At 39.7% G+C, this 23486-nt stretch overlaps 1 protein-coding gene across 4 annotated transcripts; it reads right to left on the bottom strand.

The window, feature by feature from the left end:
* Positions 1-871: 871 nt before the first annotated feature.
* Positions 872-18392, bottom strand: HNRNPA3 (heterogeneous nuclear ribonucleoprotein A3). Of its 4 annotated transcripts, XR_003987741.1 has the most exons (13): positions 17849-17982; positions 14450-14561; positions 10095-10217; positions 9858-10004; positions 9563-9773; positions 9244-9333; positions 9075-9182; positions 8881-8961; positions 7762-7908; positions 6841-6966; positions 6685-6755; positions 3546-3620; positions 872-1365 (listed from the first exon to the last, which is right to left on the bottom strand). XR_003987741.1 is itself a non-coding variant. In XM_030454048.1 (12 exons), the coding sequence occupies exons 2-11, from the start codon at positions 14513-14515 to the stop codon at positions 6703-6705; spliced, it is 1152 nt and encodes a 383-aa protein (XP_030309908.1). In that variant the 5' UTR covers positions 14516-14561; positions 18271-18392; the 3' UTR covers positions 4477-6598; positions 6685-6702. The 4 variants fall into 4 exon arrangements, 3 of the variants coding, with proteins under 3 accessions (XP_030309908.1, XP_030309906.1, XP_008503307.2); XM_030454048.1 differs by lacking the exons at positions 872-1365; positions 3546-3620; positions 17849-17982 and adding exons at positions 4477-6598; positions 18271-18392; XM_030454046.1 differs by lacking the exons at positions 872-1365; positions 3546-3620 and adding an exon at positions 4477-6598.
* Positions 18393-23486: the final 5094 nt, after the last annotated feature.

The following is a 23486-nucleotide window of genomic DNA, read 5'->3' as shown; positions in this document are numbered from 1 at the left end:
GCTGACTTTGCCACCAGTGCTGCCTCGGAAGGAAAACACCCCCAGGTCACCAAACCCGAGTGGACATTGGGGAAATGTGAGACACTGCTGCCTTTTAAAGCAAGAGGAGCTAATCCTTAGTTACGAATGGCAATTTCAGAGCATTAGCATTAGGAACCACACTGAGCCATAGCCCTAGAAAGTCCTTCCAAACAGATACACCGTGCTCTGATACAGAGGTAGGTCTGGTGGCAAAGCAGCAAACATCAAGAGGAAGAGCTCCTGGGTTTCCCCCACTAATAATTAGACCATGCATATCTAACAAAACATTCTCTAGCTGTATATCGTAAGACCTTAATTACAAACGGGATATAACAGACCTCAGTAAACCCCTGCCCTACAGTTTTTTCCTTATTTTAGCACAAATGCAAAAGCTTAAGGCAGGCAGGATCCTTAAAGCCTTTGCAGGGGCTGTTGTATTTGTACTACCTGTAAGTCAGAAGCCTAATGCAGGGATACTTACTGTATTGCCAAGATATAAAGAGCTACACAAAAAACCTGCAGTTATAGCAGAAGCCTTGATTGAATTCCACCGGGTGAAGAATCAGTCTGAAGTAACTTGGCCTGCAGTAACTGTAGGCACAGCTTGCCCATAGTTTAAACCCTGTTTTTCATACCACAACCACAGTGAACGTTTTACCCGCATTGAAACACACAGCATTAAGGACAAAAATACTACAAATTAAATTATTTTGGTATTTGTGAAAACAGATTGTATACAATATCCTTCATTTTATTATTATTGATGAGGTACAGAGTAGCTTCTCAGACCTGAGTAACTTAGTGACACTGACAAATCTAATGGTCAAAAAGTTGATGTCATACACCTAAGTCTCCATGTGTAGACCATTTATTTCTTTACCAAAACATTGTTTTAAAAGTAAAGCTGAGGAGCTGGTTTTCTAAACCAAACCAGACTTTGTCCCAAGTTGCAAAGATGATTCCATAACATAATGTGTTACAGTAATTTCAGACCACTTTGTGTTCCTCACAGCAATAAAAAAAGGTGTTGGCAACAATTTTTAGATTGTAAGTCATTTGACAAGATACACTTTATTCTGATACAAAATTGAAGTATTTTAACAAATTTCAATCCATTATGGACTATACTGAAATATTTCATTTCCATGCTATTTGTAAACTTGTTTAACCACAAGTTCTAAGACTGCAGCCCACTGGCACCATTGCTCTTGAAGTCTTTGCCAGTTATTTTAACATAGTTTCCAATCTTGCGGTATTATCTTCTACATGAAGGCCATTTTTCTTCTATGGAGATACTTGGATTACGTTAGTTCAGCAAAAAGCTAATCTTAGAGAGATGTCAACCTGTAGCACCCACAGCAGAAAGAAAGTCATCCATCAGATATCTGAATTTTAGTAATACTCAAGATCTATCATGCTCCACACAACGACAGATAAAAACACTTGTCAGAGACCACAGACTGATACACGAGTTAATTTTCCACTGCAGTGCAGACAGTGTATGAGCACATGTTAATGTCTTAAACACAGGAACCACAGACATCACACAATGTTTAAAGACCAGAAGCATTCACCTTCCCATCTTAAATATTTAAAGGAAATCAAAGGTAAGATGCTATGTTTGTGTTCTACAGTAACAATACACTTTATATATGTGCTCACTTGGGGCACTTTTGGGAAAATACATTTTTACCATTTGCTTTTAGATTAACTCACAGGTTTAGGTTAGGGTGTAGAGCTGCACCTTGGGGGACTGACGTGGTAAATTTACACCTTTTCATCTCCATTTACAGTTGCCATTTGCAATAGCAGCTGCTACAAAAAACCTATCCATGAAATAATATTCTTAACTCTTGGAAGTGCCTTAAGCGAAGATGTATTTGACCAAGTACTCCTTAAGGAAGCATTTACCTTTGACAAGGTCAATTCTTAAAAACATGCAGTATGAATAAATGAAATTAAGCAAATTAATCTAACAAGAGTGCTACACAGCCAACTGAGAAAATAATTTTAACAGTGAATATCTACTTCTGTACATGGTGTGAAAAGCCTCCAGAGCAGAGCAAAGTCTGCACCAATGCAGAATCCTCTTAATGTTAAGGACAAGTATACACATGCCTAGAAACGGGATGCAAACTAGAAAGAGTTATTAAAACTTACGATTTTTTAACAGTAAAATCTGGAAGATGTTTTGATGACCGGCACATGCCTCCCTAGGTACAAAAGCATTTGCCCTCAGATGAGTAATCCTAAGACTCAGAAATGCTTTTCCCCATTACCTCTTGCTACACACTGAGCTCACAAGAGCAACTCTGCCTGCCTAAGGAAGAGCAAAGGTTTCCCACCCTAGGCCTAAGAAAACAAGCTGCTCACCTCAGCAGCAAGCCCTCCAGTGCTCCAAGTAGAGACTGCGACATTCATGCAGCAGTTCTAAATTCTGACTCAACCTTGGCTAACCAAAACCATTTGTTTTTAAAAAAATATATACAGCCTCTGTGATATTTCCATTCATTAGATTTTAATTATATGAAAAGCTCAACATTTTAAATTACTTCCAAGTTAACTTTTAATTGTAGGTTAAAATACCAAGAGTTTACTTTATGGATGTTACACAGAGCTGGCAACAATCTAAACACCTGAATCTGTTTGTGCCTAAGTTCCGGGTTAGACTAAAAGGCACAGGTTTCATTTGACGTTTTATTTTCTGAACAACTCAAGCGTAACCAGTGCTGAAATAGAAACTGACTTCCAAAAACTAAAGCTTAAGAGTTAGAATTTATTGGCTGATATAAACAGGTACTAGACTGTTACATAAAACATGCTAGAAGTATCCTAGACCTTTAAAATCGAAGATGCAGAAAAGGAAATACATGTTCCAAGAGTTAAGAACCAGTGTGAGTAAAAGCAGATGCCATGAAGTTCTTGACTGCCCCTCATGTGTACCAATGTAGTTGTGCTTTCAAGCTGGGTGCCACATGACAGCACTGGCCTCCAGTAAACTACTGTCCTTGAAAGCACCAAAAATCTTGAAGGGGAACTTTGATTTGTACAGATAAATACAAACCCACCTGATAAAACAAATTCATCAATTAGGAGGGAAATCACTGCTTTAACCAATGCAGTGACTTTACAGAACTGCTTCAGCAGCAGCAGTGTATGGCAGACCACCCAGTGCCCTCAGCAGGCTGGGTCTCCTAGGGAACTTCTTTCAATTACACGGCAAAGAACAATTTCTCATCTCCCCACCAGTGCCCTCCCCACGGTAACCAGAGCACACATTCAAAACATTCATAATTTCTCTTGTTGAACTCCAAGCCACAGCAATATTGCACCTGTCGGGAAGATTCTTGTATAGCAATTATGCCAGCAGCAACCCTCATCCAGAATGGGAAACGCTGGATGATGCGTGCTGGAATACTTGCTCCTTAATACTTAAGGCTTTCCAATATGAAAAGGCTGGCAAAGGAAAGCCTAAAATGAAATAAGGGTTAAACAAGTGTTTTACTATACACTACAAATCTTACCCAGTCAGAAACCTTCAACTGAAGAGGATGTGCAAGACATTCCCCATTTTGTCAAGCAGCAGCTTCTCATTCAACCTGAAAATCAAAGAAATTACTCTTACCTTGTTTAAAAAACCCCCGCTACTCTTTTTTAATTCATGAAAAATTTTAAAGGCAAACCTTACCTATGCTCATTGCCCTTCCTTTCAGGTCTAAATGCTAGACCTATTGATTTTGAGTCAACTCAAGTAGCTATCACTCAAGGAGGTTCCAAAAGGTGAAGAACTCTTGCTAGACTTTCTTCCGATATTTCAGCTGTGATAAGCAGATTTAACTAGCCTTTGGAAAGCTGCTCACTATCAGCACAGTATCTTATGCCTTCACTTTTCTGGAAGTTGAAGCTGTTGCTCCTGCTGCCTTGTCATTCTTTAATTATGCTGACTTCTCCATACTCAATAGGCTGCTGAAGTCCTGTCTTACGAGTCTCCTTAGCAAAGTATGGATCACAGAAGTACATCCTAGGTTCTTTAAAGCTGGTTAATCACTGTCCTCACGGCTTACGCTTTTCCACGTCACAACAACTAAGCTACCCCACCCACCTACAAAGCGGTCACTTACATCCATCTCTTAAAAGGTTGCATACAGATCTTGTTCATAAAGTTTATTATGACACTATTTTTCAAAGTTAACATTGTTGTCACAGTACAGCTACAAGAGGCCCTGTTAAAAAGAACACTGTCAATACATTCTAAAAAAATTTAGAAATACCAGATCAATTGTCAGAAGGGACATCAACCCCATCCTCCAGTTGTCCCTGCAACCAGATGCAGGCCCCAGGTACAAGTCTACACATCTTCTAAGCATAGTAAGGTACAAAGCAAGTCAGCAGATAGGTGGCTCACTCCCTAGTGAGTTGAGGTTTAGTTTTCAAGGTTTTCAAACTCCAAATGGGTTGTTTAAAAAATGCCTTTATTGAAATACAACCTCCTCCCCACCCCAAGCCCAAATTAATATGTACAACATCAGAAGCGTTCACTGTATCACCAACTCTTGCTTGAACCTAAGAGATATTTTAACACTCCACAGAAAAGAATATGCAGACTTTAAAAACCAGTTTGGAGGCTACCATCTTGACACCAGTTCCTTGTTTTAGTGTACTGCATTCTAAATACACTCCAATAACAGTGTTTAATTAACATAGTTTAATTTTTTTTTCAAACAACACACTTATTTGTCTACTACTTCTTAAAATTATAATTCATTATTCATATGACTGATTACGCCTTGAGCCGTTTCATACACCTTTGCAGATTCATTCCTACACTGGAATTGCATTTACCTTATTCTGCACATTGACCCAGAAGTGATACAGGTGTGAATAATTCCCATACCATATTGTCAAGTGTCTGAGTATTTCTTCTATTGACTGGGTCCCTACTCTTCCGAGTCTGAATTGACATAAAAAGCACTGTCCTGGCAATAGTCCAGAGAGAATTCACATCAGCTGAGAAAAGGACAGCCTGCAGTGCCTGAATTTGGAGTTCAGAAGTGAGAATGAAGTACAATTTCTAGCCACATGTGCTGATAAGATTTGCTACTCCAGTGCATAACACCATATTGTGAGACGCTACCATTCTACCTGTGCAAACCCCAGACTGTACCATTCTACACCGTGGGAAGCACTTCTAGTCAAATACAACTGGATCGTGGTTTGTTTGAGCAAGCTCTTAGCTGAGCACAGACGTTTGCACGGGAAGAAGCTTGACAACTATACTACTGGGAGCCCATCGTGCACGGGCTTTTGGAACGCATTACCTGGGACTGTCAGTGATTACACCTGTGCTACCCTTGGCGCCCAGTCAGAAGAATGTGTCCAGAAAATTGCCTAGGGTGCATGCAAGAAAGTATATAGCCATTAAGTTAATGAGGAACATACCTATTTCTTTCACTATGACGCCTCATTTCATTGAAACAGCGCAGTCTGGTGTGGGGGAGAGGGAAATGTGGACAAAGGAAGGGGATGAAAATTCCAAGCCACCCTCCCCAAAGTTGTTTTATTGAAACAGAATCATTGTATATCCCAAGGAAACAGGCACTTGATTCCCCCCCCACCTCAACTTCTCGGGAATTACAATAAATATAAAGGTAAAAAGCAGGTTTCTTTTTCTCTTCACCCAAGACTTAAACAACTGCAGTTATCCCTCATACATCTCAAATGAGACGGGAGACAGCTTTAATGTGTCTGAAGTTGGTCTTGTTAAAATATTTATCATGCCTTATTTTCTTGAAGCGCTAGTACTAATACAGAACTACAAATTAAAAAAATATGCACAAACCAAAAAGTAATTTGAAATTTTCATTAAGGTAAAGCTTAGTTCTATAATTCACAAACACTAATTTGAGTAACTCAATCCTGGTTATACATCTAAACAAACTATAATGCAACATACAGATGTTTTCCCTCTGTATGCCTATGTAACTCATGTCAGTGACAGTTACATATATACACTGAGACTAGACCCCTTAAGACTGCAAATCAATAGGTGTTTCTATTGTTAACTTTAAATTAATACAAAATAGTAATTGAAAAATGCATTAATCCTCTCTATTAACTAACAAGGAAACACCCTAAACTACATTTTATTTCTGTTATAGAGTTCTCTGTACTAAATGTGGAAAAACTGAACTACACAAATATTGAAAAGTTAAAAATTCCTTAATTTGTTTATTCCTGGTACCACTACCACAATTTACAGGGCAATATACCTAATGTAATGGGAAAATAAAAAGAGAAAAGAAAGACAAAGCTACAACAGATAAAGACCTCAGGAATGTACATCTAATCGACACTACATTGCATTAATCAATAGCTGCACTTTTTGCAAACTGTGGCTATGACAGTCCTGAACAAGAAGGGTTTCCTGTTTAAGCTGCAGTAACTTTTCTGACTATGGATCATCGTTCCTTCTGTGGCAGATTTTACAGTTCCTCTAATGCATTTGGGACGACTGTCTCAAAGTAACCTGCAGCTTTCCTGACAACTCCTCGCTCTCTCTCCTGCTAAGAACTGTAGCCTGTTGAATACAGGATAAGAAAATTATTACTCTCAGTGAACAGTTGCACATTATTAATCATCATTAAAAATATGCATTGCACCTACCCTTTTTCCAATGCATTTTTAGAATCTTCTACCACCATAGCCACCACTTCCACTTCCAGATCCATAACCACCTACAAGTAACAGGGTGTTATGTTGAAAAATTAAGAACAAGAAACTTTGACCTGAAAAATATTTTCAGTACAAAATGATATTTACCACCATAGGGACTGCCTGAACTTCTGCCACCAAAGCTGCCACCACCTTTCATGGGACCATAGTTAGACTGCTGTTGTCCACTGTAATTGCCAAAATCATTGTAGTTCCCACTTCCACCATAATTACCTGAAACAAATACAGACTTATAAAGACACTTTTCTTCAACATTTATGACAGGAAGCTTGCCAGATTATAGTATCCAATGTAAATGTCCTAGTTAAAACAAATTTAAATTAGAATTGCAAGCATTTTGCATGCTACCTCCACTCACAATGCACAAATGATAGAAGACCCCTTGCATTTTGAAAAAACTGGTATTTCATTGAAGATGAAAATCACCCAACATTTAAAAAATTAGACAGACTGGAAGGAAATACATTAGCCCAAATTTAAGGTCTCGAAACTCAGAAAAGCACCCGAGTTTCACCAGTCTTCCACTACCCAATGCTTTACACGTGTGATCATAATGAAAACTACATACAGTTTATTTGCTCCCCTAAGTGATAGAACAGTAACAGGCATGCTGCATACAGCCATCAGAAGGCATAGAGTATGCAGCAGATTTTGACGCCCACTCCCCAGAGACTTGGGGAAAACAACAATCAGAAAGTTTATATAAACTCATATTCCTCACAAAGGAGGTGTGAGCTACATGATGGGAACTGGTATATGATAGCAACAGCATACTGTAAACAGTCAAATGCTTCCAAATTCTCAATCAGATTAATGGCTGCTGCTTTTTGAAAAGTGCTATATGCGGTACAGTATATCAAAGCTGTTCTAGAGGGAAACTTCCTTACTTAACACAGCCTTCTACTTTAAGACCTAACTGTACAATTCCTTAATACTGTATATTTCAAACACTGTACAACTCAGACCTGCCTGAAAAAACCCAATGTCCAATAATAGTTGGCATCTTACCACCACCAAAGTTTCCTCCTTCATTGTAGCCATCATATCCTCCTCCTCCACCTCCATATCCACCACCTGGGTTTCCATATCCTGGTCCTCCACCACCACCATAGCCTCCTCTGCTGCCATAACCAGGACCACCTCCATAGTTGCCACCTTTGAATAAAAGAGTGTAACTAAATACACCAAATCTAAACACTGGTAAGAAAGAGTCCATTTAACATAAAGAACCACAATAAAAATGTCCCACAAGGCCTTCCCTGTATTACATTCACTGCAATTGTACCATCTCTCTAAAAAAAATCCCTGTTTATGTATACTCTACAAGCCCAATAGTTGCCACTGCCACAACACATGTAAAACTGCCTCTTTACTGAAGTGGCTTTGTCATCAGCACTGCATATCATCTTTATTTCTCTGAACTGACTCAGTAGGCAAAGCCCTCAAAAGAATTCTGGTTTACAATTCCAGACCATACAGCTTTATTTACAGGCATATCAAAGCCATTGGACATTGTTTTTTCCAATCATATAAAACATATCTGAAAGACTTGGTATTCCACATCCTGATACCAGCTCAGGCATTTTGATAGAGTTGTTCCAAACTGGGCAATCATTCCAAAGAGCCACTATCACTACATGTATCTGCTTAGAGAATCATGAGTTGACTAACTATGCAATACTTTCCTTATTTCTGAGCCCTCCCTCACTCCCTCTCCCCCACCATGTGCTGATTCCACAATAATTCATCATTTTCACAGTTCTCTTAGGTGTATTTTGAATACTCATGAAAACTTCATTATGAAAAAAATACTACTGAGCCATGATAAGTCTTAAAAAGAGTCAACCAAAAAGATTTCTGGCATGTTAGCTGGTCACTGCTTTAGTCACATTTAGTAATCTCAACTGACATCAGAATCCTCATTACGTTCTCAATAATCAAAAATAGCTACTGCATTCAAAGGGTGCATAATTTTGTGGGGAAAAAAATCACCCCTGTAACTTCACAGCTCTATAGTGTAGAAAACACTACCACTAAAGCAGACTTGGACTCCAAGGTGAAGGCAAGACATGCAGGTGGTTACAACACTGGGGAGGCGAGGGGGAGGGAAGTGAACAGTACACTTACCATCACCAAATCCATTGTATCCATCACCACCCCCAAAGCTTCCTCTGCTCCCACCACCGCCACCACCACCCCCATAGCCTCCTGGAACACAAAACAGATGAGAATGTTTTCCTGAGCATCTCTTAACTGTTTAGGCCAACTGACACAGGCAATAAGCAGGAATCACATTCTATAAAAACATTCCAGTCATTTACCTCTTCCACCAAAGTTTCCTCCTCGGCCGAAGTTCCCTCCACCACCTCCAAAGTTTCCACGACCCATGAAGTTGCCTGAGCCACCCCCACGACCTACAAAATATTTTGCTTTAATTGTATTTATTGAAAACTAGTTATGTAAAATAACCATGCACAACTTCATACTCACCTCTCTGAGAGCTAGCAGTCTGCATCTCTTGTTTTGAGAGTGCTTTTTTCACTTCACAGTTATGTCCATTTATAGTATGATATTTCTGAACTACAGAAAATTGAAAGATAGGAAAGAGACAGAACATCAAATTCTTGAAAGGAAGTTGCTGTAGAATTCACAGAAAGCTACTATAAGACATGACCATAAAATCTAACCCTTTCATACAAGAGAGTCAAGCAGTTGATTATGTGAACATCTTACATTCCACACACCACTGCTGCAAACGTAACATTACACTTTCATCCCGTAAGTCATTTCTCACTCAAGAGTTACATACCAACAATTTTATCAACTGTATCATGATCATCAAAAGTTACAAAAGCGAAGCCTCTTTTCTTTCCGCTTTGTCTGTCTTCCATGACTTCTATGGTTTCAATCTTCCCATATTTTTCAAAGTACTCCCTTAAATTATATTCTTCTGTATCTTCCTTTATTCCACCAACAAATATTTTCTTTACTGTGAGATGTGCCCCAGGCTTTACAGAATCCTACAATGCCAAAAAAATGACATTCAGTGTCTTAAATTATTGGGTAAAGGTTAAGAAATAAGGTTAACTGAAACACTAACACACCTCCCTTGAAACTGCTCTCTTTGGTTCAACCACGCGGCCATCAACCTTATGCGGCCGAGCACTCATGGCAGCATCCACTTCCTCCACACAGGAGTAAGTCACAAAGCCAAAGCCTCTGGAACGTTTTGTTTGTGGGTCTCTCATCACCTGCAAAAACACAGAGGTTACTCCACGTTTCTGTACTAGATTAGGTACCAATAATCTTCCAAAAGCACAAACCAATATTTGAAACTTTACCACACAGTCTGTGAGCGTCCCCCATTTTTCAAAGTGCTCTCTCAAGCTATCATCTGTTGTCTCAAAACTCAGACCTCCAATGAACAGCTTTCTCAACTGCTCTGGTTCCTTTGGCTCATGGCCCTACAAAATGAAAAAAAAAAACCAAACATTTTCATGGAGTTAAAATTTCACAGAATTACTAAAAATTATCTGTATTCATTTTAACTATAAATAAATGGAATACAGTTACATGGTGTCTTCTAATGGGTTTAGACAGCAGCATACACTTCTTGAGGTATAATTCTAATTAAAACACCAACTATGCAAACAACAATAAAGAGATTTCAATATACCAAATAACTTGGTTGCTTCCCACCCCCTTGAAAGTGCATTCATTTTATGTCTAACTTACATTTGGGATGTAATCCCTTACTCTGTAGGGATTAACAATGATGCATTACTAGATAAAAAGAACTTCTAACACTTTATAAAGCATAGTAAAGAACTAAAAAAATTTAACAATGGTGTACAAGAAAGTTACTGTCCAAACTGAGTGTCAAGTGCTTTTGGATATCGATTTTGAAAGGTTATTTTTATTAATTTTGGAGATGAGTATCAACTGTTAACTCCTTAACATCATAAATTTTGTACTTTCATGATTTTGTAAGCTGACTGTATGCAAGAAAGAAAATGTAAGTATTTATGCTGTTTTCAGTGTTATGGGAATTACCTTTTAAAGTGAATAAACATAGATTAATGTCTTACAGATAAAAACTGTCTTGAATAACAACTAATCAATTACCAATACCAGGTACTTCTGTTTTAAAACTGGGACTTTAACAAGCCTCATAAAACAAACAACTTTAATTGAAGGTCCTGATAGTATCACCTAGAGACCACCATCCACATTTTAAAAGATACTAATTTTCAAAGCCCAGGTTTCTATAGTGCAATGAAAGCAGGCTTAAAAGTACTCTAATACTACTGCCTTTTTAGTGCTGCATGTCTGATTTTTGGTTAGACAGGGAATGTCCCTGTACATCTGACAGTTTAGGAAACTTAATTCTCCCATTTCCAAGACATAGAAGTCCTATAAAAAGCAACCAAATTAAAATCTTATCTAGCAGGCTTGTACTTTTTTGCATATTAAACACTCCACAACAAGGTTCTGGCCAGCTATGCAGCTGGCTTGCTGTGCTGCCTATGACTTGAGTTCTGCCGCACAGAAGTGTGCTGCACTGTTTCTGCTGCAGTGGGATGATCTAGAATAGATGCAGCATTAGCCTGAAAGCTGAACTACATAAAACCAAACTTCTAAAGGTAGATGTCTTGCTTCAAACCTGAGGGCAAAACTGTTTAAACCTCTGCTACAGTTTGATTAAAGGGGGTAGCAGTGCTAGAAATACTCAAAACCCAACACTTTTTACTGAAACACAACCACCCTAAGCAGCAATTAATACTGTAAAACAATACAGACCAAAAGAAAAAAAAGTGTTATATACTGCTTTAGAAAACTGGTTTATATGGTTAAGTTGTGCTACTGGAAGAGATTATAAAAAGCTGGCTGGCAACTAGCTCCCTGCTACTTTAAAGCACTAACTTTGTTACTACAGGGACATTATGTAAGTGACTGACAGTCAATGGTTCTACTACTACAAATTAAAGATCCTATTCTAAGGTCTTCCAACTGCTCTGAGCTACAAAAGCAGAATGAAAAAAAAAAAACCCTCTTTCAATCTATGTAAACTTTAAATCTTACAAAGTAACACTCCTGCTGTATGTAGAAACTGTTTTAGTCTAAATGAAATGGTGTTTTATGTTGCTAGCTGTATTTTTTTCATCTTCTGCCATGCCTCAATTTTAAGATGGATAATGTTAGAGCTCAAAACATTAAGTGTTTCAAACTCACGCACATATTAAAGGAAACCTGTTGGGTGAAACTGTAGAATTTAGACTTCTTCAAAAAAACCCAAAAACCTGTATCGGGAAAAACTAGGAAGACCTATAGTTCTCCAGCACCCCACAATGCTACAGGGTTTTCAGTTAGCAGCTCAAGACTGCTTTTACCTTGAAAGAATGACCACAGAACTCTTCAGGTCACTCCTGAAAGGAAAAGTTAAGTCCTTTTCTGCTTAGTTTTATTATATGCACATGAACAGTCATTCTCATCTGGGAGGAAAACCTGCTACTACAGCTTTTCTCATCAGGATGCACCTATGTCATAGGAACTCTTAGCAGAAATAAAAGACAACATTTTGTTAGGGAATTAGTTGGGTTTTTGCAGTTGTTTTGTTCTTACAGGGAATAAGTACTCTAGCGTTTTCAGCGTGGTGTCCTCCACCACACAAAATGCTGTTTCTCAGCCCTTCTGATGCAAGTTTAGTATTTCTAACAGCAGTCTCGTGCTTTAACAGGATCGGCGGGCTCTCTCCCTCTCAGCTGACGCTGCGGGACTGCACGCCATTTTGCAGCGCTGCTTCGGTGGCAGTGAAGGTGGGGGAGTGAAGGGGTAAGAAAGCCCAGCCTGCCTTGCAGCCTGCAGCTTCGTTTCTCCCCGTAAGCTGTTTAAGGGACTTCCAAAACATATTAACAGCCTCAAAAGAGGCGGGGAACTTTCTTTCCAGCCTTGACTAGTGACTTCCTGCCTCAAGCCAAAGCCCTGCGCAGCACCGACCGCCTCCATTTTGTGAGCGATCTCGCCTCCTCCACCCTCAATATGGAGCCGGCGGGGCGGGGCCACTGGAAAGCGGGAATGCGCGTGTGGCAGTCTTCCCCCCCCCCCCATTGTCCCCCTCCCGCCACGTCCCCGAGCCGCAGTGGCGCCATGAGGGGCCCCGCCCCCGACAGCCGGCATGAGGGGCGGGGGGGGACGGACGGACAGCGGGCTTCCTCTGCTCGCCCTTCCTCCCCATCACAATCTCACAATCCAACTACTGGTTCCGACGTCCGACCTAAACCGCCAACAGCCAGCGCACTCTTAACTGTACCTCTTTCATGAGAGGAAGACGAAATGGCAGCTAGCACCCCCCGGATTCCTGCAATAATTCTTGTATTAGCAGAAATCCCAGGACATTTTGGCAACATTACAGCACATACGCAGTGCCTTTATTCCGAGTTCCTTTCATATGTCAGGGTTTTTGAATAATTAGCTTTTTGGAGCAGCAGTTTTTTCTCTCTAAAGGCACTGTTTTCAGGTGCTGGTTTGAGCCCTCCCCTGCACACTACCTCTGCAAACATCAGCGCGTCCACACAATGCCTGGCACCGCTCCTATGCGGCTACACCTGTAAGATGAGACTGCTCTGCCCTCCAGGCAGCTAAACCCTCGACTGCCTTCTGAGTCAGGAAAGCTCACAGACAACCGGAGCCTCACCGATTTTCCATGAAGCATTTTATCTAGAAACATAATAGCTTTGAAGTACATACTACGACTAGCTACTTTTGCAAACTTCAAAAGCTTACTTTGCAGGCAACAGAAAACTGGCGTTACATTGTATCCAAAGTCCAAGTGAGTTGCAACATCCCTTCCAGGACTTTACACACCGTATTTAAACACAAAATAATCACATGATACCAGATACATGCAACTGGCATAACATTTGCTCTTAATTTGAGTATACACATCGCAGTATTGTACAGTTCCTGAAAAAACTTAACTAGCTAAAAATATTCTGGCACCCTGGAAAAGTAATGTTAGAGCAAACAAATAACCAGAAAAATGTATCAGTTATAAGCTACATAAGCATATCTAACACCCTCTCTGCCAATACTGAGCTTAATTTCCGATGTTAAAGACTTTTTACTCCCCCCCTCCCATTTCCAGACCCTGCCCCAAAGTAACTAGCTCCCATCCTCCCAGAACAGCCCCAACATCTTCTCTATACTACGCACCTTATTCAGTCTACGGTATTTCTGCTAGAAGCAAAAGAAAACAGTTATTTTTACTTAGTACAGCCTTGCTTTCAATTTTAGTGACTATCAGGCAACCATTTTACTAAAGAAAAAAAAACCAACCCTGTCTTCATTCCTACTAAAACCACATTTTTGAAGATAGGAAAAAAATCAAGTTTCTGCTGAAACTGGACACATAAGTTTCTTTAAAAAAATAATTACACCTTGCTTTAATCAGAAACATACATTTAATCAGTTTGGTTATAACTAAAAACTAGAAAGGCAAGAGTTTCCCACTATGCTTAAAACCCCACCCCTCAAAATTCTAAGTAATACACTGCAATTTAAAGTTATTTTGCTAGTATGGGGACAGACAGAATAAACTACTATGAATTAATAAAGCAGCTATAAATGGTTCAGGTTTTATAAAAACCATTTCCCCTGGAAGCTACCTTTTAAACAAAATAAAAAGCATTCCTCTCACCTGTGAGGACCGCCTTCCTTTCCTCTTGTAGTCTTCCACATCTCTCTCTTCCTTAAGAGCAGCCATTTTGGAAGGGAATTCGAATTCAGACTTTCTTTTAGATCTAGGAAACCTAGAAAACAGGTTGGATAAGTCAGTACTTACCACAATTCTTGTAAAGCAGGGCCTTCCCTGAGTGCAACACACGGGTGTGGCTTTATTGGAGGAAACTGGAGAGTGGTGAAAGTAGAAAAAAAAAATCTGAAGTACTTAAAAAGAGCAGAGCAGAAATTCTCAGCTTATTTTGTTCTTGATCAAGAACTGCAAAAGGAACATCTGCTATCCTAGTAAAGGTCTTATTACAAGCGTTGGAACAACTAGTTTTAACCTAAAGCTAAAAATCTGCAGAAAATAACCTTTGTTCATTTATTTCTTGCATAATTATAACGAATAAAACTCGTACAGGGCAAGCAAATTCCACCTTTGATCCTAAAACCACTGAAAAAATCAAATCCTACCTCTCTAGATTTAAAACCCTGAGTCACTTATTAGAATCTTGTGTGTAATCTATCAGTGATCCAGCAACCTATAAACCTTATACACCAGAGGATGTGCTTTCTATATTGAAAAACATTTTCCACTGCAAGAATCCTTTACTACTTATATTCTTGCAGCATCAGAAATTTTAACACTCAAGCCTCAGCATTCTGCAGCAACAGAAATCTGCATCACTTTTTCTTCCAAGTGACATATTTGACTTTCACCCTGTATTATTTATATGCCCAACTTTTCAAAACAAATGTACATGTCATTACAAAAATCAACTATTTCACAAAATAGCTCAATGAATGACTCCATATCTAAGCATTCAAACAATCAAATCATGTTTCCCATGGCCTTTCATTATTGCAAGACTGAGATCATTAAGTTTCTTGCTTTACTAGAGTATTAGTAGCTTTTACTATAATTCATCACAACTCTGGATGTATATTGAAACATTAAAATACTGATATTTAAATGATTAAGTGTATTTTTTGTTCAAGTTGAGGTTTAGTTTTTTGTTTTGGGTTTTTTTGTTTGTTTTGTTGTTTTTTTTTTTAATTTTTATTCCTGAAAATGGTGCCTAGGGACTGGCAAGCAGGTCTCTAATTAATGACAGAGTGGTGTTATTGAGTACAATTCCACATTAAAATCCAGCTTCAAATTAAACTCAGTTGTAAAATAATGAGTACCTATAAGATAATACATTAACAACTGCAAAAGTTTTATGAAGCAACATGGAAGTGCTTGTGCTACCATTAATTCCTCTCTACACAATGTTAAACCTACTCTTCCATGCTTCTAAATCAAACATCAGTTTGTTCAGAAGGCATTAGGATACTAAGTGTTTCAAAAGAGCTGTGTAATTCCTTAATTTTTTTTTTTTTTTTTTTTTTGGTAATGAAAAGTATGCAAAACCTCTCTAAATTTTGTCAGCTGTTGCTTTCTCCAGTGAGGCCCCATGCTGGCATCCGTAGAGCTCCTAGGCACAGTCTCTGCCTCAATGGCCTATAAAGGCCATGATGTCATCAGCTGAAGTGGAACCAACCCAGCTCCTACTTTGCCCCTTAAGAATGTTTGAAAAAGCTGTATTATTTTTTTTCATGCTTAACATCAATAAAATACTGTATTCAATTCTCAATAAAAATATCCAAGCATTTTTATGGGCACAGTTAAACTAACACTGAAAGTGGCATATTGCAAATTAACTACAGAGCTGAAAGCAGTCTCAAAACAATCATGTTACAATGTCACTAAAAGAAACTTATAATGCTATTGAATTTCTTATAGAAACAAGTAATATAGTGGAGGTGAAACAGACATTCCTAAGATGGAAGTTCACTTGTCCATTCAGAGAATACTATAGAGATGTACTTCTTTGTAAATAGCTAAACTTAGGAAAAACATTAAAGCTGCAAAACAGTAGATTTTCAGCAGTGCTTACAGTCTATTCACAATGCCAACAAGAACGTTTGCTGGCATAAAAAGAAGATACTAGCTTCGCAATTTATATAACCTGTCTCCAAGCTTTACTGAAACATGTTCAAACTCTTACCACCCCTCCCATTTATCAAACTATCCAACAACTCTGAAGCACCTAAAACAATCGCTTGCATGGAAAAAAGTTATTTTTAGCTGTTTTACTAAGGGATCCAGTTTCTTCTTTGCTTTTAATGTAGGAACCAAACTTGCGTTAACCTGTTTCTCTGTTCTCAATTCTTGAAAAGTTTCAGCTGGCAATGAAGGGGGTCAAAATAAAAAGGAAAAGAAATAATAAAAAAAACCCCACCAACAAAAAACCCCAGTCTGCCGCATTTTTGCTCACCATACTTTCCCTGAAATACTCGAGCAAGAACACTTAGGTTTTGAGAAGCAAGGAGCAAAGGGGTGTATCACAACAGCTTGTCCCTCGGTAGGGTGTAGATTGCTCCAGTGTGCAAGATCTCGACCTCATAAGAGGTAAGAAAAATTTGAGCCAAGTCTGTGCTTCGTCGTGCTGCCCAGCAGGATCGTGGTGGAATACCACCGAATGTCGTGGTTCCTAGGCATGTGTGGCTGGGGAAGCGGAAAACAGAAAACTATCCGAGAGAGCTTTGCACTATGTCTCCCACCATGTCCTGAGGCAGCGAAATCTCACTACACGTGCTAACTCCCTCCAGGAAGGGGTAAGGGATTTCAGGGAAGTGCTGCAACGTGTACCAGCATTCCTCAAAGAGAAGCAGGGTATTGCTGTAAAAGCCCTTAATGCTTTATAAGTCTGATTTCAAGAAAGTGAGTGGGAAAAGCGTATCACTGTCGCACTACTCCATGGGCATCCCACACAGGGAGGACAGAACAATGACACACGCACATGTGGGACTCGCTTCTCTCCCATCTCGTGCCAATTCGTGCCTAAATGTCCCTCAAGATACTCGGGAGAACTCTGCTGCCCAGAGCTCTGTCCCAGGCCGAGAGGCAGACCTCCCCCACCCACCGCACCACGCTACGGAGAGCTGCGAAATGGCGGCCGCAGTGGTTGCGCCCGAGGGGCCGCATGGCGGAAGCGCAGCCTCTCCCGTTTCCTCCCTCTTCCTGCCAGTGGCCGCCATTGCGCGCTAATGCGCCATATCACAGGGGAAAGCGGGTCTGGAGCAAGCCAGCAACACTACGAGGAAGCGACTGCCGCTCCGGGAACGGCGAGAGGCATCACTGCCTGCCCCCCTCCGCAGCCCTCCAGCCCCCCCGTACCCCGCTCTGCCCCTTCGCTCCGTGGGTTTCTGGCGGAGCTACGGCAACTTTACTGCCCCGGAGGGGTGAGGGGAAAGGCCACTTCGCTCCCCTTCCATCATGGCCTCAGTTCAGCCTAGCGAGTCCCGCTCCCTCCACGCGGCGGGCAGTTACCTCCATTTTGTGACCAAACTCGCCTCCTCCTGTACCAATATGGAGCCGAGAGGAAGAAGAGGGGTCACGTGGCGCGAAGGCGGGCTGCAGGCAGCGCGCGACATGGCGAGAAGGGGGGGAGCCGAGGGGGGAGGGAGGGAGAGGGTGACTGGCAGGGGGGGTTCGGCAGAGGGGGGCCGGCAGCGGGGGGGGCTGGCAGCAGGGGGGGGGGCTGCCGGCAGCGCGCGCGCGGCCATTACAGGTTTCTCTTCAGGCCCCACCGCCCTTCCCCACCCCCAACCCAGCCGCTGCGGGCCCTGGGCCGCGCTGGATGGAGCGGCCCCTTCCCCACCGGGAGGGTGGGAAAAAAAGGGGAAGTCAGGGAAGCCAGAGAGAGAAAATGAGGATAGGGTAGAAGGGTTGAGAGAAGTTAAGATAATAACCGTGCCAGCCTTCAGTGAAGCGCCTTCCCGCCCTGGTCGGTCCCTCGCCGGCAGCCGGCCTGGCGCAATAACCGCTGGGGGTGGCTGCGCCGGCGCGCAGCCGTGACTGGTGCGCAGGGGGCGGGCACCGCCTCTCACGTAATGCCGCCCGCCGGCCCTGCGGCCTCCCCCCGCCGCGGCTTCCCGTCCCCGCCTCCTGCCCCAGCGCGGGGCCACATTCCTAAGCGCAGGATGGGGATGGGCGGGTTGGTGTCTCCTCTGCCTGCGGCCATGCGGGCTGCTGTGTGGAAGGCCAGCCCTGGAAATACCGGCCTTGAGGGAGACTGTCAGTCAGACGCACTAAAATACTTTTTAGGAAAGAAAAGGAAAGGGGGGAATGTGATCCTTAGAGAGGACTTAAGCAGGAGCATCAGGGTATGCCTGAGGCTCTCAGGACCTTCTGATAGAAGTTAATTTGTCTCTACCTACGGTTTTTGTTCTGGAGAGGCTGCAAAGAGGCAATGAAAAGATTTGCTCTCCGAAGACTGTTTAACACTCGCCCTTTGAAACCAAGGGTACGTTAGTATATCTGTGGTTGAATACGAACACATCCAAACAATAAGTTTTATAAACTTCTCCATAGTTTCTTAAGCAGAGGCATTGTTTGTACCTTTTAATGGTGTTTGTCATGATAAACTAGCACAGACTTTAAAAGGGAGGGTCTTCTACGGTAATTTTGTACAAAGTATAGTTAAGCACATATGTAACAAATTTTTCCTTATCAGGAAAACAGCATTATAAAATCCTACCCATGAAGTATCTTCACTCTTTATTATCTCTTACTATTTTCTCAGAGCACCAATAGCTATTTCGGTGTGGTAGCCAAGCCTCGGCTGGAGGAGTTGGCACTTACCCCTTTAGAAGTATCTTATGGTATATAAAGGAATAAAACTGTTGATGGGGCTTTACTCAAAGGTTTGTAGGTGGGTACCCACTATAAAGGGTTATGAAACACTGGCAGTTCAGTATTAGCTGCTATTTTTTTCCTTATATTGTTACCCTGCTGATGCTGAACAAGAGAAAAAAAAACCAAAAAACACACATATTTCAGATTAGCATCTTTCATTTGTGCAATAGTGTCAACACCTGCTCATTTCTCTATCTGAAGAAAAAATTCCTAATATATAGAGAAATTCCCACTAGGTTTATAAATGTTCTCACTACTATTGTGTACACAAGTTAAAATACATTTTTAGATTTCCACATTTTGATCTCTGAGAGAAGGTAGGTGACTTCCTAGAAACGAAAACTCACTGTAAATCTCAGAAGCCTGAAATATTCCTTGCGTTAGGGCAAAATGACCAGTTTCTCATTCTCCTTTTCTCAACCAAGTAAACCACAAAATTTTACTTTTTATTTTAAATAAAATTCTTCATACAGGTGTCATTTATGTTACTTGTTCTCTTGCCTCTCACGGGGTGGGAATACTGTGAGACAGACAACAGTACTGGCTAAATACGTCTCTCAGTTTCAGAGGTTCTTGCAATTCACATAGAAGCTGCCTCACTGAATTTAAGAGTCCCATGCTTTTATCAGTCTGTCGTTCATTTCAGTCAGGTGCCACTCATAGAGGCTGATTGTTTCATTTGGTTGCACAGGCAGATCACATTTGAATTCTATAGTTTCAGTTCATCCTCCCCTATCTGTAATCAGTTGTACAGAATGCAATAATTTTATAATACTGAGTTTACTTCACTGACATAAAATACAAGCCCATAAATGAGTTGCACATTTTACAAAGTTCATAGTTGCTGATGGAAGTTTTCACCAAATTTGAGATATTAGATGAAAAATTAAAATATTTATTTCAGGCAAACAAATTTCTGCTAGTAAAGTGTTTTTGGGTTGGTTGTTATCTAGTAGAATATTGCTTCCTAGTTGGGATCACCCATTTCCTTAAGAGGAAACATAGCATTTAATATGCCTGTATCTGTTCTGGCTGATGTAGTTTCCTAGTCAGATGCAGTTTCATATTATGTAGCAGATGTACTATTGGTGATCTATGCAGATGGCTAACATGCTTTAATTTTTTTCCCAGCAGTGTTTGCAAGCATTTACTTTCCTCTGTAAGCCAGTAGTTTGTATCTGGTTCAAAAAACAGTGGGAAAGGCTTTTAACTGTTTATATTTCTGTGGTTGAAATGTCAGTTTGTCTCAAATATTGTTGGTGAAATTGTCTGTTTTTTTATAGTTATTACAGAGGCATTACGATATTAAATATAAAATTGTCCTTGAATTCTTGTCTCCACAACAGTAATGTTAATGGAGCCAATTCACTGAACCAAATATATTTTCCATAAGCCTCTCAGACTGCAGAAACAAATGGACTCATAATTAATTGTTAGTATTGTGATGATAGTTTTGCAGAAGTAGTTGGTTTCAGTATATTTTAGTTTTGTACTTTGAAAGGGACTCACACTACAATTTTGATAAGGCTTGAGTGCTGTAGAGTAAAAAAATTGTGTGGGCTTCAGGACAAAAGATTCAGTTCCTTTTTCTACATAGTAGAAATATTGTACATTTAAATGCTGGCAAGTGTTACCGCAGCCACTTGACTACCGTGCAAGCAACTGCAGCTCTGCTATCTTCATCTAGAAACAATTGTTTTAGTCTCTGAACTTGATTTAAAATGTTGAGCTTCACTGAACAAAGACACGGTAATAGTGTGAAGTCTGCTGGTAACATTTTGGCAATTCCTGTATAAACAATACAAAGTATATGAAAACCTTTTACTTTATTAGTTAAAAATACATAGAACCGGTAACTGAATTCTTGACATCAGAATTAGTAGTACAATTATGCTACAGTATTTGGTTTACTTCAGAAATTTTTGCTAATACTCTTTATATATACATGCATACATATAAACCTATAAATACATACATTTGTATACACACACAAACTACAGAAGCAACAAATCCTAAAGACCCTTTCCACCTCAGATTGTGCCTTTTCAAGTGTCTTGTGTCCCAGAACTCTGGCAGTTTCTAGAGGACTTATTTGCAGAGGTTTAAAATAGTATTTCTGCTTCTGTCTCCTTTTTTTTTTTTTTTTTTTTTTTCCATTAGGAGGCCTTGGGTGCATGTAGATAGGTCAGCTGCTTCAATTTACAGTCTCCTATATTAACTTTAATAACTGATAAAGGTGCATTTGAAGTAATATGTCAGTCTATAAGCTAGTTTGAAGCAAACCTGTGCAAACTTGCCCAGGTTTACTAGTCTCCATCAAATATTTGGGGAAATAACACAAATTTCTTGCACCTATGTCCATTATACTCCATCTTCCAGAGACTTTAGATTAATTTTGCATGACTTATATTCCTTGAGAGATACATATATGAGCCAGGAAATGAGAGAGATCAAACAATTAGCAACTATCTCACTTAAAAATACTTTTAAACTGTCTTCTATTTGTATATTGTGGTTTCATTCAGGGACCCAGGATAAGTTCTTTCTACAAATTGTATTGTTGTATAAAATGTTTATTTTTTAGAATATTTTATATTTGTACCAGGTATGTAATATGAAAATTATTCCTTCTTTTTGGGCTGCTATAAAAATGAATACTTTCCTAAACATTTTCCCCATTTGTTTTGCTCTTCTTTGGATGCTAATTAAATCTGAACATATTAGACTCCATTTTATTTCATAAACTTCTCTATCTTTTATCTAAATTTTTTTCATAAAATTTTACTTGTTTGAACTCCTCTGACAAGAATTGAAGAAGTGTGCATATAAAACCTCTGGCAATGAGGGAAAGATAGTTTGCTGCAATGCCATTATCTTTAACTTTGTGCACAAGAATTTCACATTTATTGTCTAGATTTTTGGATAGGGGGAATGCTGCTATTAGCAAAAGAATGTCTTAGACAAAGTGTAAAGTTGTTATGTTAAAGTGTGAACAGTCATATTTAAAGAGCTCACTTGAGATAAGGTACTCCATGCCTAGCCTTGACTGCTGGATTTACACAAGGCTCTAGGGAAAATTTACAGCTTTATAAAAAGCAACATGCTTTGTTTGTGCTAGATTTTTGTTGCCAGCAAACATACATTTTCTTTAAATGTAGACAAAATAAAAAGCAGTACATGTATTGAATGGGGAAAAAAGAATGACAGCTGTTTACGGTTGAAAACTCCACATAAAATGAAATTTAATATGTGGGGTTTGAGATGCCAGTGCATGAGGAGCCAGACATGCTAAAACTTAGTAATAAAATCATCACAGCTTGGAAAAAGGGAGAAAGATAAGATTACTAGAATATTTTTTTATTTGGATTCATGTTGTCTATATAAGAAGGAAAAAACCTTGAGCTGCAGAAGAAAAATGGATGATGTAGCAGATAAACTAAAATTGTAAAAAATATATGATTATACTTGATATGAATGTTCATCTTTCTTACTAAGATTTGCAAATCACTAGTTAGCAGTAATTGTACAACTAGCTAAATGGTAAGTATTATTTGTTATATGTAAATAAGTGAGGAACTGCAGGTGGATTTCCTGCTTTCCTACATATCTGTGTAAGAGAATAGAGCAGGGGAAATAAATCTTGTCCTTTCCTTCACTGCAATGCAGATCTGGAATCTGGGAGGGGTTTTATTATCCGCACCACTCAAACACATGGTCAGCGCTCAGCCAATAGTTAGCCTTACATCTGGCACTGCATTTCTGTGGCTCAAAATGCCTTTTCTGACTGCTGAACGTGAAAACCTCTGACTTTTTTTTTTTTCTTTTTTTTTTTTTTTCCCTCTAAATGGAATTTGCACACATTCTTCAGAGTATGATTTATATCAAGCATGTTTTTAACTGTTTATCTGGTATACACCATAGCCACCCTAACAACTATTTTGTGAGTGGCTGTCATAGGCAGCATTTTAAAAAAAATACAGCTACATAGATTATTCCTTTCCTCTACTTAATCTTACAGATATGCTTAAGCTGCTATTATCATGCTTTTTGATGGCATGCTATCTATTAAGCTGTTTGTAAACTGTACTCCCCTATAAGGTATTTCACCCTTCTGGCAAGTCAGATATTTCAAAATACATTGAACTTATTTTTTTACATTATCATTTAATGGTCTGATGCTGCTGAGAAACATTGTATTAATTTCATAACATGTATTTGAGATTTTTAGATTACTGTGATGTAAGAATATAGACACGTCTTTATATATGGC

This window comes from Calypte anna, chromosome 7 (genome assembly GCF_003957555.1).
Source record: "Calypte anna isolate BGI_N300 chromosome 7, bCalAnn1_v1.p, whole genome shotgun sequence".
Classification (NCBI taxonomy): domain Eukaryota; kingdom Metazoa; phylum Chordata; class Aves; order Apodiformes; family Trochilidae; genus Calypte; species Calypte anna.
The sequence above is the reverse complement of the archived record's forward strand: the minus strand, read 5'-3'. Positions and strand labels throughout refer to the sequence as shown.

Bases quoted from the DNA above. Each gene is read 5' to 3' on its own strand.
- HNRNPA3 (XM_030454046.1), bottom strand. From the start codon at position 17,952: ATGTCGCGCGCTGCCTGCAGCCCGCCTTCGCGCCACGTGACCCCTCTT. The intron at 9,183-9,243 runs GTGAGTATGAAG...ATACAATTAAAG, and splicing joins GACTGCTAGCTCTCAGAGAG to CAAAATATTTTGTAGGTCGT. The intron at 6,756-6,840 runs GTAAATATCATT...TGTTACTTGTAG, and splicing joins TTCAGGCAGTCCCTATGGTG to GTGGTTATGGATCTGGAAGT.